The sequence below is a fragment of the Fulmarus glacialis genome, unplaced genomic scaffold, assembly GCF_000690835.1.
Source record: "Fulmarus glacialis isolate BGI_N327 unplaced genomic scaffold, ASM69083v1 scaffold10660, whole genome shotgun sequence".
Taxonomy (NCBI): domain Eukaryota; kingdom Metazoa; phylum Chordata; class Aves; order Procellariiformes; family Procellariidae; genus Fulmarus; species Fulmarus glacialis.
This window is the reverse complement of record NW_009187104.1, coordinates 45,935-64,187: the sequence shown is the minus strand read 5'-3', so window position 1 is coordinate 64,187 and position 18,253 is coordinate 45,935. Positions and strand designations below refer to the sequence as shown.

Here is an 18,253-nt window from a genome sequence, read left to right as displayed (position 1 = left end):
GCATCGTATAAACATAGTGCAATTATGAACACAAGTAACTGTAGATTTTTGCAAGCAAACACGAAGGCCGTGAAACAACTTCTTTCATCTGGAGTTTTTTTGCTTGTTTTTTCTTCTGAGACTTTGAAGATTTTCTGTGGTTGGAGGTGGGAAATTAGCTAATGTGGGCTGGCTTCCTAGTGGCTTTGGAAAAAAAAACTCTTGAGTGCCTAGTTAATGAGCCTTGCTTGTATATTTGGAGACAAATTGTTTGACAGATCTGGGGTTGGAAGAAGATTTTTGTTGTGCCATTTTGGTTAGGACAGTTGAGTATTTTTGGTTTTCATTTTGCAGTAAGGTATATGGTTTGCTTCTTTGAAACATCTAAGCATTTTCACCATGCAGATTCCTACTAGCCTTAAAACTACTGATTTTTTTTTTTTTTTTTTTTGATCGGCCGTTTTCTGTTTTAAGTTGATGATGGTTGTTTTCTTAAGTGAATATTTTAAATATTTTTTCCCTTGGAACGATTGGAGACAGAGGTCTTTTCTAGTTTGTGAGTGTTGGGTTGGGGTTGTTTTTGTTTGGTTTTGTGTGGTGGTGGGTTTCTTCGTTTTGGTTTTTTTTTTGTTTTCATTGTCTTACTGGATGTTGAGCCAAAATCCAAGTATTTTTAAGAGGTTAAATATTAGCTGATGATGTTTCCTGTTTTTGCATATTTTGCTTAAGCTGGACAAAAAAAAAAAGCTGCAGATGAATTTTCTTCATGTAAATATGGCTAAAATCTTTTTTCACACAAGAATAAAGTTCCTGTGGTACCTAAAATTGTAGCAGTGCAGTTTATGCTTTATGGTAACTAGCCGATAGAAATAATGATTAATCCGAGATTAACTCTTACTGTCACCCGAATGTTTGATTAAGAGAAGGAGAATATAAACTGTTCGTTTTCTTTAGAGAGCTGCTGGCTTGTCTTAATTCCAGACTTTATATTAGTGGCAAGGAAAACTGAACAATAACACACTCACAAAAGATAGAATATGCAAGCCCCAGACATTTCTTTGAAACAAATAATTCCTCTGTTCTTGGAGGAGTTGCTTTTTAGGGTCAGAGTAATCTATTAAGAGCTGGTCATGTTGCCTCAGCACTTATTTTTGGTCCCAACTTCAGGCTTCTGTTATTTAGGATATATTGCTGCATGTATTGAGTCTGAACCTACAACCCTGCAGCACTGTTTTCAAACAAACAGCTGAAGTGTTTAAAGAAATATATGTTGAAATCAATATGACTACTAGTGTGCACAAAGTTCTCCAGGAAAAGATGTCATTTATTTTTTACGTCTAAGTTGCTTTTCCTACCTGCTTATTCTAACTAGAAGCTTGAGTTTTGAATTTTCCCTTTAAGATATCTGCCTAAATTAAGAGGAGTGCTAATGCAAGTCTTGTATTTAAGAAAAAAAGGAGAATATGGAAAAAACACTTAGCAGTATAGCATGTGCTCTTATGTGTTGTGGCTTCCTGCTGTTAGCTCACTGGTTTTAGGCTAGTATCTCTTGTTAGGAGGGGCTCAGACCTCTAGCTTTAAGCTTGACTCATACTTGATTTCCCCCTCCCCCCTGATTTCTTTCTGTAAACTGTATGTTCCATATATGCTATTACTCATAAGGATTGGCTACAGGATTTGATAACATACTTAACCCATGCTAACCTTGCTCCTCACCTGTGTATTCATAGAGCTATTCTTCTAATCATTGTTTGGGAAGCAACAAAACTAGCAAGGCTAGTTGATAGCAAATATTCTGGGATATTTTTGGTAATCTATATGTTTACATATTGAACCCTGCCATTACTATATTAGTATTGGCATTCTTAATGTTCATTTTAATGCATGTCTTCCAACTTCCCTTGGTGTTGGTTGCAGTATTAACTATACCCTTACTATTTTTTTCAGTGTGGAGGTTTCTTCAAAGGGCAAAGTCAATTAGAGGTCTGTTTACCTGCTACGCTTTAATTTTCTAAGTGTTTGTGGGACAGTATGGTTAACCAGATTGCTAAAATCACCCAAGTTTTAAAAACATGTAGCTCCTCCAATACATTTGCTGCTGTAAGTATTTGGAGGGGGGAGGTAATGTGGCAGGGTGTCTCTTAAACTGGTTTTGCCATTTGAGGAAATGTGTGTGTAACCACATCCCTAATTAAAGTTAATTAAGCCTTAACCTCCAACAGCAATGTATTTTGAAGATGTACCAATTTATTTCAAAAGGAAGTCTCTTTAATGTTTATATCCCAGGATGTTGAAAGATACATGTAATGCTAGTACAATAAATTAATTTCAGAATATTTTACTGGGCTATATCATGCTTGATTCTGTCAGCATTTATGTGAAAGAACATGAAAATGAGACTTTGCCTGGCCTGAAATGAAAAACACTGAATGACTTGAGGGGGAAAAAAAAGTTACTTCAATGAATTTTTGTTCTTGATGCACGGGATAAGAAAATGTGACTAATACATTGCTGTATTGTTATGTTCTAAGAATATTTGGGTGGCTTTGCCTGCAACAAGTTGATAACTTACTGAAAAGATCAGTGTTGCCTTGTTCATAAAACTTGAAACGAACGAGAAGCAGTGGTAGGACGGAAAGGTGGTTGGAAGTTTTGCCAGAATGGAGACTTGTTACAGTGGTGGGGAGAAGAAGCCTTTGCATGAAGAGATGAAATGTTCTTGAAATTTTTAGAAAGATTGTTTAATCTTAGTGGTCATTTAGTTGAAGTAATGGTTAGTATAACTGTTCCTTGTAGCTACTCTCTGATATTGACAAGAAATGGTCAGTATTTAAATTGAGTAGGGCAAATGCTTTTTCTTTTAACTTGTAGGTTTCTTAGGACTCTTGTGAAAAGTTTATTCTCTTATACTAAGAAACACAAGGTGCCTCTGTACTTGCTTTGGTTGGTTAACCTTGCAGTTTGAGCAGTCTTGCCTGGCGATGTACTTTATGTTGGTAAACATTCAGGAAGTAAATGGAATTCGGTAGCTTTGGCAATATGTGAATTTTCTGTCAAGGTTTGAGTACAAGAAAGGCTTATTGGAAACTATAGGTGGAATTTTAGATTTCTAAGACCTGCACATTGCTTTTTTGAAGGGAGCATCTCAGTGGAAGTAATGTTCTGAACAGTAGATGTGGAAGATGTGGTCCTTTGTTTATGCTCCTGTGTGCTTAAGACATCACATAAGTGTCAGAGATGACATGGAGTGAACATGATACGTAGTTTCTTTTGCGTTCAGAGTTATTAATATATATATCAAAATGGTGATGTACTGTACATACTCTTCTTAATATACTGATTAAATCTTTTCAGTCTAATTTGTTTCAGGAACCTGCTGTTTACCTATGTTTCTGTGCACTGTGTTTCAGTGGGATTAAAGAACATAAACAAAAATCAGAATCGAAGTAATTGTTTGATCTGTCAACCTAAAATAAAGCGTTTTTATTTTTTGGTGTTTGGAACATTCAAATTTCTAAAAACAAGTAGTGCTCTCAGATCAGGTTTGGTGCTAGAAGATACTAGGCTCCTACCTGACTCTTGTGAAGTAGCATTACTGGACAAGCTTCATTTACAAGGTCTTGTTGTTACAGGATTTGAAAGACTCAGCTGTTGTTAACAAGACAACTACTGAAACATGGTGGATTACTATGAAGTTCTGGGAGTGCAAAAGCATGCCTCAGCAGAAGACATTAAAAAAGCGTAAGTATCAGTGGTATATATAAAAGATAAGTTATGTATTTTAAGGAATAAATATAATCACATGGTTTCTGGATTCTCACTTTGTTGTCAACGCTAGGATGAGTAGTAATCAGAGGTGATATCTTCGCTAACAGAGAAATATTAAGTGTTCTGAAGAAAAAGCGTTTGCTCATTTTTATGAAATTGGGAAAAGAATCCTGACTACTGCTAAAGTGAAAATGCTGTCAGTCACTAGTTTTTGATCACTGTTAAATACATTTCTGTAGAAGTGTGCCTCCAAACTTGATACGGTACAGGCAGTGACAGCCCTTTCTTCTGTGGCTGAATTGCAGTAACTAGTCTTCCCCTCCATTTGCAGAGGTGCTTTTTCAAAGTTATTAAGTATTTGGCACACTGCTTTCTTGGATACTAGCTCTTTCTTAACATGAGGTCTGGTTTCTGTGCTTAGATTTTGATGGACTGAACATCTGTTACTGTTAAAAAAAAAAAACCCTACTGTTTAAATTAGGGGTGTTCAAAGGAATTAAATATAGTTCTCTGTTTAGATTTACTGTTCATGTACTGTTTAAGGTGGGTGTTTGTAACATATGCAAAAGATACCATTTACTTTTCAACAAACAATTGGGAGGAAACACTGCTGTAGTACAGGTTTCTAGTATACCAAAACTGTTTGACAATAAATTGCACTTTCAAGTGACCTGGAAATACTGTGTTTCTCTCTTGCCTTCTCATAGGCACCAGAGCTTGCTTAATCAAATTGCACTGGTGCGTGGAAGTTTGACTTATGTTTTTTTCTCCCTTGTTCTTTTGCAAATTCCTGCACATACAACTTTGGCAAATGAAATGTTTGAACTGTGATCTTGTGACTCCGTGTAAAACACTCCAAATCAACCTAAGTGCAAGCTTAGCTTTGCACCTCTAAGTAGTTATGAACATTTTGCCTAAAATACTTCATTTGAGGATAGGAATTTTGTGCAGGTGTAGCAGTCAAAGAAGCCACTGATGTTAGGATGCTGCCACAGTTTGGTATCAGGGTACTCTGGGAGATTTATCATCTTTGGCTGTACCAGAAGAGTACTCTTGATGCTTCCCGTGGTTGGTTGTAGTATTGAATAATTACGGAGCTCTAAGGAGAAGCCCGTAGGAGAAATGTTATGGAATGTTTTGCTTAGACCTGCCAGATGTTGATCATCAGAAATGCAGGAATAATCTCAAAATAACTAAAGAACCCCAAACCCACTTTTTTGGGTTTTTTTTAAAGCAAATCTGAGTAGGTAGTTCTTTGTGTACCTGCAGAATCTGTTGGTACCGGTCTAGACGCAAGATACAAAGCACTGGGGAATTTCTAAATACTTTAATCCCTGACAACTTGTTTGAAACATTTTGTGTTTATCTGTATAGCATATTCCTTCATTTCAGAGTAAAACATCCTTTGTTTTCCTTCCATTTAGGTACCGTAAATTGGCATTAAAATGGCACCCTGATAAAAATCCAGACAATAAAGAAGAGGCAGAACGACAATTTAAACAAGTAGCTGAGGCCTATGAAGTTTTGTCAGATGGTAGGTATTTTAAAAGGGCTCTTGAACTGCAGGTCTTTAGTCTGGGTATCAGACTGAAAATGCTGATGTATGATGCTTTAAAGGGATATTGTAACTTTGGTTTACCATCCAACTCAACTACTTCCTTTTCAAAAGAAAGGAGCGAAAAAGAAGCTTGCAGATAAGACAGGAAAAGCAGAAATTTTGAAACAGAAAATTCAGGACCTCTCTAGATGAATAACCAAAGCAGTTTCCTTCTAGAAATTGAAATCCTGTGTTTGCCAGGCCCTCTTCAGAAATGTCTGAAGACATATCTGTGAATACCAATATTCATTTTATCTTGGGAGGTAAAGCCAATGTTACCATCAGTATAGGGGAATTATTGTGTTTATCTGATAAAAATCAGGCTAGACAAACTTCGAAGTATCTACTACTGGGCCTACTGCTTCTAGTTCTTGTAACATAAATTAATCTTGACAAAGCTCAAGCATACTGTAAACCTTGCTGAAAATTTGGATTGTGTTTGGGTGAATTCTGTAAATTCAGTCAACTGTGATATGGAGGAGAGTGTTTTATTTTGAATTGTTCTGAAACAGTTGGTTAGCCTGATCATGTGGTGCAAGAATTCAGCTTATAGTTCACCCGTATCTTTTTGCTTGAAAATATCATTAACTTTTGCTAGTGTTGTGGCAAAAGCAGTCTGAAGTCATAACAAAGTGATTTAAGCTACTTTGATTATTTTCCCCTGTAATTGACTGCAGCTGTCTATATGCTATTTCTGAAGTGTCCTTGATTTCACCTGAGACCAGTGAGCATGGGAAAGCTATATTTAAAGCACTAGCAGCATCTAGATTACCTTTCAGAATTTGGCCTGGTTTATCAAGCAGCAGTCTTGTACACTCTCTTTCTTTGGTTGGTTTTGATACTTAATTGACATGGGAGAAACAGAACTTAATTTATGGGCAGTTCATTGTATACTTGTCTTCTAGAGTAATTTAACCTTCTTAAGCAAATTTTTTGAGCAAGATAAAAAAGGATACTGGTCTGGTTGTTATACAGATCTTTAAGTTCTTCAGGAACAGTACACTGCTAGAATTTTTGAACATCTTCTAAAATGCTGCCTGTTTTTGGATCTAGACCAAATCCTAAATTACTGGTGTCTTAACAATCATTTGTGCAGCAGGGGTATTCGAATCCTGAGCCCCATGGTTGAGAGGCAATCAACTGTTCTGCAGACTTAATGAAATTTTCTGACACCATTAGAGGCTTGAATGAAGACAGATTTTTGGCAGAAGAATAGTTTCGTAAGGGGTTACATAAGCAAAGAATACTGAAATTGGGTGATCATATAACACACTTCCCTTGTGGTTTCAAGAACGTTACATTTTTCAAGGTGAACTTCGGGCTTTGTGAGCCCTCAGGTCTTCATCACTGTTTCCTGCTCCTTCTGACAGTTTATCTACCTAACTGCTTTGGTCTTTTTACATTGGTGGGTAGGTTAACCTCCTTTCTTTAAAAATTGCTTTCTAGAAAGGCAATATGGGTAATGTACCAAGCTTTGCTGGGGATACATGTGTGTGTGTGGGGAACCTATTGCAAGTTTCCATTAGTTGGAGATGATGACCAGTATATAAAATTTTAATTCCTGTTAGTCAGAAGTATTTTACTTTTCAGCAGCTGTTTGAGGTAACTGCATGTTCTTTCAGTGATGCTATTTAAATTTCAAAAACATCTTTCACTGAAGAGATTCCAGTGGGAATAGCATGTTAATATTAAGAGTCTAAAATCAGATGCCCTGACTGGTTTTTGACTGTTGCTTCCACACCAGTGCAAGCAAAATAAGCTGACTATCTGCCTCTTTAAGCTCTTCAGGTTCCCTTCCAGTACCACCAGTGCAGTCTGATCTTATGTAGTAATGTAGAGTTAATTTTTCTCCCCTTTCTCATGGATACTGGAAGGCTGGTCTGCAGTGAAATTAAGAAAAAGCATTGCATGCCTTCTAAAATAATAGAGAGCAAGCAGTTTGAGTCAAATCGTTCCATGCCACTTCATTCCCCTTTATTAAACTAGAAATGGTTATAATTAATTTGAGGGGTTTTGCAGTCACTCGTACAAACAGTATCCTTCCATTCTCATAACTCTGTCCCAATGGACTTGTCTTGTGCAATAAAAGGAAAAGAGGCAATGGTCAAGATTTGCAACAAGGGAAATTCCAGTTGGATAGGAGGAAGAGAACGCTTACAGTGAGAATGCTTGAGCACTGGAACTGTTTTCCAGAGAGACTGTGAAATCTTCTTTTCTTGGATGAGATCAGGGCTTTATCCAGGCAAGTTTTGACCGACTTTGAGATTAGACTTGTTTGGAGGAGAAGGTTGAATTCCAGAGGTCCTTTACAACCTAAAGCTTTCCATGGTACCTATGTAAAGATGAAGGCTGCAGTATTCTTTTTAAAGGCAAACTTCCCTATGAAGTTTGTCCTTATACCAGAATTTTTTGTGATACAACAGGACCTGAGCTTCTGCAACTAAATGGTAGTAAGTCTAAAGTTTAGTACCTGTTCTTTCTGAACCTAAATTGCTTTGGCAATCCTCAACAAAAATGTTCAACAGTTACATGCCAGAACTTTCTTAAATAAACTAGCTTTGAGAAGATGTTTAGCTGAGAATACCATTTAAGTCTTTTCTTGTTTTTTTCCAAATTCAATGTGCCTATTTACTGACATGATGTACAACTTCTCCTTGTAGCTAAAAAACGTGACATCTATGACAGATATGGAAAAGAAGGCTTAATAAATGGAGGCGGAGGTATGTTGAAAACTAGCAGTTCTTTGCTTTCTCTATTCTGGTGGGAAGCCATTTTCTGCAGCTTTCTTTTTAGGACAGGAATCTGGAAATGCCTATACTAAGGCCTAAAATGTAATCTTCTGAAAATTGAAATTACAGTTGTTTTTACAATTTTTTCAGTTGTTGTAAAAGGTGTTACTGATACCTGGAGACAGAGAAAAGAGAATTAATTATAAAAAGTATTGTATGTACTTAACTTGTTTTTTTGAGAAATTTTAGAAATGTGTTGATATTTTTAAATGATTCAAATACCATATAGGCCTGAGCTTTCTTGTTAGTAAGAATGTGTGAAGGTAATTGAAATTTAACTTCTTTTTGCAGGTGGAAATCTTCATGGTAATCCGTTTGAATTTGGATTTACATTCCGTAACCCAGAAGATGTCTTTAGGGAGTTTTTTGGTGGAAGGGACCCCTTTTCATTTGATTTCTTTGGTAAGTAATCCGCTGGTTTTAGTTATGTGTATCCAAAATGTGGCTAAAACTTTACTCTTACAAAACAAACATAGCTAATGCAGCTTTATTAGAAATAGCTCTGAAAACTGGAGCTAAACAACTGGTATTTTGTATTATATTTAAAATGTTTGTTTCTTACCTGTTTCTTCTTGGTTGATTTGATAGCACAGAACAGATGTGGCTTGCCAATTCATGTTTTGTTGGAAGGCCTGGTTTAAAAAAACATAAAATCATGGCTGCTATGTCTCTTTAGGTTGGAAGGAACTAGCATTTAACAGAAAAAGTATACACTGGAATTCCCTCTCAAGAATTTGACTGGACGAACTTAGTCTGTTGAATTTGATGTCTAAATAATGTAGCTTTGAGAGCTTCTGAACTGGACAGGTTAACTGTAACTCTTACAACATCACTTTCAGAGTTTTTTTCAGGAATGATTTTCGTGTATCAAAATAAGAACAGGTGCATACATAATCTAGACACTTCCAAATTCATGTCACGTGTTTGCTTGTGGGGATAGAGCCCCTAAAGGCTCAAATAACTTAAATAGTCTTTGAAGCCTGGATGCTGCATGTAGTTAAAGGAAGCAATATGTGATAAAGTTGTCAAAGTAATCTTTTTACCATAGTGCTGATGGTCTTTTGGCTTGTGATGTTACTCGCTTTAGTGTATTTTTCAGAGGTGCTGGAGTTCTTACTCAATCTCTCTGTGTATGTTCTACTGCATAAAATGCTGACCTATAAAGCAGAACAGGTCCTGTGTTCAGTATTTACTTAGAGAAAGTAAAAAGTTCCATATTGAAAACCACAAAAAGTGTACTTGAAAAACAAGCTCTCTTCCTATTCAATATCAAGGTATTAATTGATTAATCTCTATTGATATTGATTAATCTCTACAGTAATGTATGTAGATGTTTTAATATTTTTAAAGGTAATTTTTTATCTTTGCTGGCAGCATTAAGGGGCTAATTCAGCTCAGACTTTAATTATATCTTTCTCTAGTTTGCTATTCAGGGATCATCAGTTGTTGGATGACTCTAATGAAGGATTAGAAAAGGGGTTGAAGGGCTGGAGGTTGAATTCAGTAGAACGTTAGTTGATGAATTAGATGAGTAGCTAGAGGAAGAATCTGGTAGAGGATAAGCAGCAGAACTTGAGCAATTAGATCCAGTGGGAAATCAGCCGAAGTAGTAAAGGGCAGATCGGAGGAAGCATCTAGCAAAATACTGATGAGTGAAATGGAGGCTGAGCTGTGAAGATGCAACTTCTTCACTGCCTGCAGTAGAAGAAGAATCTTAAGGAATACTAGATGAGGATTTCAGTTTAGATGAGATGAGTGATCTCAGCACTGGTTAGGTCACATCTGTAGTACTGTGTCCAGTTCTGAGCTCCGCAGTACAAGAGACAGAGCTACTGGATAGAGTCCAGTGAAGGGCCACTGAGACAGTTAAGGTACTGGAACTTCTCTCACATGAGGAAAAGGCTGAGAGAATTGCTGGAATTGCACAGTTTAGAGAAAGCTCACGGTGAGGGTCTCGTCAATGTATATGTGAAGGGAGGGTGTAAAGAAGGTGGAGCCAGGCTGTTGTCAGTGGTGCCCAGTAGCAGGACAAGAGGCAATGGGCACAAATGGAAGCACAGGAGGTTCTGCCTGAACTTAAGGTAACACTTTTCTACTGTGAGGGTGACTAAGCATTGGAGCAGGTTGCCAGTAGAGGTTGTGGAATCTCCATGTTTGGAGATACTCAGAAGCCATCTGGATGTGGTCCTGGGCAGCCCGCTCTAGGTGGCCCTGCTTGAGCAGGGAATTGGACCAGATGACCTCCAGAGGTCCCTGCCAACCTCAGCGATTTTGTGATTGAGAGGTAGAAAAACTAGAAAAATCTGAGCTAGATGTTGATTGGGAGGCTAGTGAGGAGGAGCTGGGAGAGTGTGTTTAACTCTTGTTTATTTTTTAATCTAAGATAATTTAAATAAAATAGTTGTTTCTCAATCAAATATCTTTATAGTAAATTGTATAGGTAAGGCATGTTCTAGCTACTGGGAGACTGATACAGGCTGTGTTTTGATTTTGATTGTATTTACTTCATCAGCACTAGCAAAAGATTTTACTTGCTAAAATGTCAGTGTTCGTGACTACCCTTAAAGCCATGAAGTTAAGTTCTGCATGTTAAATAGTGATGGGCTTAAAAAGAACCTGAGGATTTACCTTTTGGATTCCTTAGAAGGAAGGCTGTACAACATAGTGCATAGAGCTATCTAGCTTATCAAATGGAGGTACCACTACTGCCAAAGTTTTTCTGGGATATTGCAGCTACTTTAGCCTCTCCTGTAGAGGAATAGTGATACATCTTACCCGTGGAAATGGTGGGCTTAACAACATACCTCTGCGCTGGTGATATCAAGGCACGCTTCCAAAAACATTCTCCCCCTGCTTAACACCTGAATTTATTTATTTATTCAAACGCAGGTTATCTACTTCATGTATTGATTACTGTCATTGTCAGCTTTAAGATATGAGTAATGTGGCACAGGCTCCACTTCTTGCAGAGTAAGGTTCTGGCACTGTCAGCAGTGTTATGTATACTCCAGTTGATGAAAACTAATCATTTCAAAGCTGCCTCTACTTTATGTGGATAATTGCAGTGTCAGTGATCAGAGTCCTAAAACCTGTGTTGACCTTTGGATTCTGAGTAAAAGCTCTTGTAATTTTTCTTGTCAGAAGGCTTCAGAGTGAGCACCTCTTATTTTTTTTGAATTTTTTTTGGCTTTAAAATGCTGAAGACATTCTCTAATATGGGAAAGTGTAACTCAGACAATTTTTCCACAGCTTTTTATAAAAAGTGTTTGCCACAATCTCTGCATTTACGTGAATGTTTAAGGTAGTACAACATGAAAATACAGGTGCTTTCAGCTGAATGTAGTGCATTTAATAATGCCAAACACAAGCTGTAGAATTGTGTGTATAATATGAATATTTGTATTGGTGAACTAGAGCCCTTGTAGATTCTGCTGTGTTGAAACACCGGTGGGACAGTTTCTGTCCTGGAGAATAAGGGAATTTATCTTCTAAAAATGAGTTTTCAACTTGTTGATGAATTTTCGGTGGAACTAGTGACTTTTTAAGGAGCTATTCAGGTTATAATTGGTTTTATAAGCAACTGATTAAGGACTGAGGTCATGCTTTCTAAAAATGTACACTGGTGGAATCGAAGATGAAATTGAACAAATACTTTGAAATGTTTGCACCTTTTATACAGTTTGAAGTGGCATGTAGTGAAGCCCACAGAATGCAGGTGGGACCCTCTATATCCTGATTGCCATTGAATATGTAAAGAGCAGCATTCAGATGCATAATCCCTGTAAATTTATGGATGTGAAGAATTTCTAAAATTGTGCTATGAATTGAGTCTGTTAAACTCCACTGAGCTATGTTGCACTGCTATTGCAGTTATAGAAAGTTTTCTTTATAAACAGAGGCATCTTTATTCATCTGTAGAAAAGAGGAGAATGTGTGAAGATTTTTAACTGATGAGTCCCTTCAGACTTTTCAAATGAAGATTTCCAATACTGTTGAAGGCAGCTCTGAACACTTCCTAATGGAGCAAAGTTAACGTTATGTGCTGTGTGTTGCACTGGAATTAACTCAGCCAGTCATAATTTCTCTTCACTGATTTTCAGGCAACTTCTTTGTAAAAATAAGGGTGCATGAAGGCTAGGACTTTTTAAAACTTGATCTAATAATATGACAGTTAACTCTCTTAACTTTTGAGACGTGGGCTCACTTTCTGTGACACGTGGTTACAGCAGAATCTGCTTTTTTCCTAGTGAGCTCTTCCAGTGATAGTTTTCAGTCTCTTTGACATATAGATGGATGGTAATCCTTTTAACAGGAAGAAAAGAAAAGAAAAGGTAGTGCTTCCTATGCAGTACTACTCTTTGTATTGCAAAGTACTGCCTTGGAGTATCAATCTCTGGTTAACTGGTATTCAGTGCTCTGTACCATGTACTACTTCTATTCTTTGTCCTTTGACATTAGAACTGACTGTTTACTCTTAATATAGGGATTGATTTCTCATTTCTGTAAGTTTCTTTTATACTTAAACTATATCCTACTCAATTTACATATGGTGCTTGCCTTGATTTGATTTATTTGTGTTCCATGTAGTGTTTTGTTTGTATTTTACTTGTAAACTTTTCAAGGACATTCTTCTGCTGTATCAACAGTTCATAGTGAGGGAAGATCCCAATGTTACCACTGGTAATGGAGGTGTATTGGTTAATTTAAAGACTGCTGCTTCAAGCATTGTGAGGAACAGAAACTGAAGTGTTTTGGTGTAGGCAAAAATGCTTGACTGTTATTCTGGGCTATTAAAGAATTGACTTAGTTTTGGTTTAGCGGCTTTTCAGATTCTCACTTTAAGAACGGGTTATATGTTGGAAGGGATTATCAGTGAGGGATTATATCGAAAGATGGAGTGGATATCACAGGAGCATAACATTACCCAACAGGCAATTTTGTAGTTCAAACAACTCTTTAAGTAGTTAAGTCATCTTTTATATACACTGAGCTTCAATACCCTAAACCATGTCAAATGTCACTAGATGTGTATCTAAGGTGCATGAGTAATTTCTGTATGGGCTAGAAAATACAACACAGCAGACCAGTATCCTCCAGCAGCAGTATTAGAAGCTTGACAGGATGTTTCAGGGCATTTCAAACAGCTTTAGATGCCTGTATGTCTAGTTAAATGAATCCCACAAGGAATCATGCTTTTCTCCATGGTAGAATGTGTTAACAATGTAATGTGATAAATTGCTCCAGATGGATGCCCCCTCTAGACCTTGATGTCCGAGAGAAGTCTGTTTGTGAAGTCTCTTTCAACACGGATTATAATCTTGACAGTTTTGCTATAGTTCTTAAACACTTCAGTATTCTCAATGTACCTTCTGAGATGGGATTTTATAAATGTCTTCAATGTTTTTCTTAGTTTGTGAAGTAAAATTCATGATGTATTTTAATCTAAATTTAATAGCAGATGATGCATATAAACCCATATACATTCTATGGATTTTTCCCTTGAGAATTCTGGTTACCTGGTTTATGTGGTACTTAAAAATCTATACTCTTGGAAACCAAAGGTAAAATTAAACTTAACACCTTTGTATGGCTAGCTAGGTATAAATATTTGTTATAGAGAATGTCAACTAGCTAGTTATGTGGTATGTAGTTTGGTTCCATCAAACAACAGGATTACTGCAGATTGACCACTGTAATATTGATTGCATAAAATGAAGCATGAACATTCTGGAAAAGTATAGTGAGTTACTTTAAGCATCCAGGCCAAAGAGTCTTCACCTGACAAGAAAGAGGAAAATCCATGTGCAATAATTATTGCAAACTCTCTTTTGCATGATCTGTGTTTTAGGATGTTGTTTAGGAATGGGGTAGCTTCATCAACCTTTTTGTCTCAAGGACAGAAAGTTGTCTTGCTGGGGCAGAAGGTTTGCATAAGAGTCAGATCATGGTTTTGATCCACGTCTAATCCCATTTCTGACAATTATGATGTTTAGGTGTTCTAATGCAAAATGTATTTGTTAGTCAAATGGGTTCTTAAAACTGAAAATGGAGGTGGCTTTCAATTAAAGCAATTAAAGCTATCTTGCACAACATTGTCCTCTTTGTAATTAATCTTGTTGACATAAATTTGCAGCTTTTGGTGCAGTTTATGAAGTGCTCAGAGATTTGCTTGTGCATTCATTGCTTTGTTATGACTGTGCACCATTGTATTTCGTAAGCACTAGTCTTAGATCGTAATTATCCACTGAATGGTCCAAATCTCACTACTATGAATTTTTCAGAAATAACTTGATAGGTTTGAAGAAGGTTTTTGAAACACAGGAATTGAATTGTCTCACCCAGACAGCATTATCAAACAGGAGTAGATAATACTGTGGCTCCATGTGTAGCTAAATTAACATATAGCTTCTGCTGCTGAAAGGGAGGAGCCCTTGCTCCAAATTCTCATGTCTGTCTTAAAGCTAATCTTTGACTTATGTCCCATTAGATACATTGAGAAGCTGTTTGATACCACACTGGCCAAAGAGGAAGTTTGTCTTGGGCATCCCAAGGCAGTTCAAGTCCCCAAGAAAATGGTTTGGTTTGGTTTTCTTGGATGGCTAGCTGATTAAATTGGTCAGAGGATGGATGCTGAACATAGCACAAGGAGAGCAGGTCATACAACGGTAGTGGAAGATTCCTCCATTTTTAAGGTGTGCCTGAACATTTGGGCATTAATTTGATAAATATGAAATGCTGTTTAGAGTTGGACTTACTGTACTCTAGCATATTTGTAATTATGGTATAGATGGCATTCAAAGGTAATGTTTTAAGTCTCCTTTTTCTAGAAAATTACTAATCCCAGGATCTCTGCTACATATCATTAGAAAGACTTTCAAATGCTTCTGCTGGTAAACTTTCTTAAATAAGTGGGGCAAACATCTGATTGACATCTAATTTGTGGAAGCGAGCAATTATAAAAGGCCATGCTGAAACACTCTAGGCAGATGAATCAACAGTGCTTGCAACAGCATCTTTGTGTCTCTTCTGAGTAAGTGGCATCAACAGTATGCTTATTCTGAGGTTAAGGAAGAAAATATTTCCATGCAAAAGCGCTTACAGGTTTCTGTGGCCTGTCCAGTTCTGATGATACCTTTTTTGTGCCTGGGTACGCTCCAGAGCTGCAGCATGAGGTTCTGTGTGTATTTACTGCAAATCTGCATCTTTGAAAGTTTTTTCAAATAGGAGACAAGATAGAAACATCTACTCCAAGAATTCTGTTTTATTGTATGTATCACATCTATAGCCCTTTGCATAAACACATTATTCAGACCCGCATTTCAGACTCTCTTCTGGCATGACCTATAAAGTCAGTTACAGTATGCTTTTGATATAAAGAATGATGGCAGGCAGGCAGCCTGTACTGCCTTTGCTTACTGAAACACTGCAGACTGTAATACTCAATGCCGTGGAGTTTGACTGCCTCCTTATGTAGGGGCTGAGCAGCCTTCCAACATTATTCTGCTCAGTTTCTGCAGCTACAGTGTCATCCTCCTGCATCTGCAATAAGGGCATTCAGCTTGTGTGTCGTGTTTTGGCAGAGGCAGTAGCGTGGCTCTGATAGCAAAGAATAAAGGAAAGAAAGTTCACTGGTTGGGGAAGTAGTCCAGTGAGTGGTGACTGAGCAGTGATCCTGTTTTTACAGGGTAATGTTCCTTTGCATATATCCCTATAAGATTATCAACATCTCCGGCTGCAGCAGTGTGTGCACGTGAGAACATTTGCTGACAGTACACAGTTTATCTCAACACTTTTGATTTTCTGAAGGTGAATGATGGCATTGCACTGGAATGAATGTGCTCAGCACTTTCATCAGGGATAGCATCGTTCTATGGCCAAAAGCATCTTGTGCTGCTTTTGACCCTTGGGCACTTCTTCCTGCTCTCTTCCTTGTAACCAGCACAGTTGCTTTTATGGTCACATTGTGAACTCTAGCAAAGAATTGATGTGGCTGAACTTCCTTTCATGTGGAGATGCTCTTTTCATCTGATCAGTTCCTGATCTGGTTCCCCAAGCAGCTTCCAGGGTACAAGTGTCATGGTAGAAGTGATTGCCGTAGGAAATGTGGCATTTCTAGTTTATAGTGTGTTGTGATTTCAGCTAATGCCTTAGATTGATTTAATGAATTTCATGAAGTTTAACTGAATTGTGGACTGCTTCAAATGTAGATATTCTGGGTTTTGCCTCCTTTCTTCCCTTCCCCCATCGTATGGTGCCCATTTTCTTTCAGATACGCCAGTCTTGCCAATACTGAGTCAGATTAGCTCATGGATGCAACAGAAAGCTAACAGTACAAGCAGTGTTTTCTTTTGGATCAATGAATTAATGCAAATTGTCATTTGGTTCCATGATCACAAGGCAGGAAAGAAGAGCAATGATATCTTTTAAGTGGTATTCTGCAATTGTCTTATACTGCTGAAAGGGAGAAAATCCTTTTTCTGTGTTACAGCTAAGGACTCCTGAGAGTGTGGGGAGGTCATGACCTGCCTTATTTTGAACTGCAGTGAGATATTTGTTATAGTTGTTGTTAATTGACTTGTTCAGAGGTGAAATTCTTTTCCTGTGACTACCAAAAAGCAAGGTAGGATTCCATGGTTTGCAGTGAGCAGGTTTAACGTTTTACCCAGAGGAACAAGACAGTTACTGCATTAGAATTAGCAAAGATTTTTTTCTAAATAAAGTAAATTCTTTTGGAAACATTACCTCTAATGTAATTATTTTCAGATGGGTTTATTAGTGTACAATCTTTTGTATTGCTGGGAGTTTTGTATTCCAACTTTCACATTAACTTTTTGGCTTCTGTAACTGCAGTCTTCCTACCTAGTAACAGCAAGAGTCCAGTCCTGAAGTCCTTCATTTTGTCTCTCTTTTTTTTTTTTTTTTGTAACAGGCTACCATGAGTTCTTTGCTTACGAATTTGCTTTTTCCCCCAAAAGCTGCTGTTGTTGATAGATTAGAAGTCTGTCTCACTGGCTTCCTTGAAATTTCTCACCTTTTGTTCTACCTTGATCTTTGCTGTTATGACAGCACCACAAGTTCTGTGTCAGAAGTGTACTCAAACATTTTCGTTGAAACTGAATCTGAAAAGCTGTTGAAACTGAAACTCTGTCCTCCCAGAAGGTTCTGGTAATACCCAGGTTAGAATAAACTGTGAATTTATCTCCAAACAGTATTTAGTAATATTCTGAGGTGATACTAGTCTAGCATTTCAGTTTTCTGAAGCTTTTAAGTTGTATAGTATTTATATAGTATTTTAGAAGGGCCTTCACTTGTGGGTTTTTTTTTTACTGCTTAGTTTTGTTGATCTGATATGCTTCTAACATTCAATAAGAAAATTACATGAATTGTAAGCACCAAAATGACTGTGATAAGAGGAGTCATTAAAAAAACCCAACACCCAGATATTGTGATATTCACTGCATTTGAACCGTTTGGAAAAAGCCATCTATGTGAAAAGGTTGTTGTGCATAGAAAGGTTCTGCTAAATCACAAAAATAGACCTACCAGGCTGAAACTGTTATTATTGTGCTGAGTGGTACTACTGATCATCCTGATTTAGGGACTAAAAGCATAAACAGGGTCTGAGTAGTTGTGAGGTTGCTATATTAATGTGTATTTGGTGGTGGATACAACGAATGATAATGCAGAAGCCTCCTGCTGCCTTCTCTCCTCAGTGTTTTTGGCACTTTTTTTTTCCTCCGCGCTGTACCTGGGTGGCTGTCAGGATAGCAAGAAATACTCCCTCAGGAAAGTCCTACCCATTTTCCTGTCTCTGCATAATCCATCTTGCTGAGCATTCTGCAGTCCACTGCGGAATAGTGGTTCGAGTATCTTATTTACTGGAGAGAATTACTGGAAGAGCACTGGAGGATTATTAGCAGGGCAACTAACAGAAATTACCTGAGGCTAGAACATTTGCTAATATGGAGTGCTGACCTCTTTCTTTAGTGTGTAGGGTTGCCAAAGGCTAATAAGGCATGTCCAAGTCTTGGTTAGGTTTTTGTGTGGCTAGGAGTAGGCAATAATCCAGTTAGAAGCTGGGTTAATGGCAGGGATCTCTGGGAGATTGTGATCCTCCCTT

The 18,253-nt window shown here is 37.5% G+C and overlaps 1 protein-coding gene across 2 annotated transcripts in view; it reads left to right on the top strand.

Moving 5' to 3' along the window:
- The first annotated feature begins 3,607 nt into the window (after positions 1–3,607).
- Positions 3,608–18,253, top strand: part of DNAJB7 (DnaJ (Hsp40) homolog, subfamily B, member 7) — a 53,733-nt gene continuing 39,087 nt past the window's right edge. For both annotated transcript variants that reach the window (XM_009573956.1, XM_009573948.1), the window contains exons 1-4: positions 3,608–3,720; positions 5,172–5,281; positions 8,005–8,064; positions 8,425–8,535. In XM_009573956.1, coding sequence (XP_009572251.1) covers positions 3,656–3,720; positions 5,172–5,281; positions 8,005–8,064; positions 8,425–8,535 — 346 coding nt within the window. In that variant the 5' untranslated portion in view covers positions 3,608–3,655. The remainder of the gene's footprint in view (positions 3,721–5,171; positions 5,282–8,004; positions 8,065–8,424; positions 8,536–18,253) is intronic.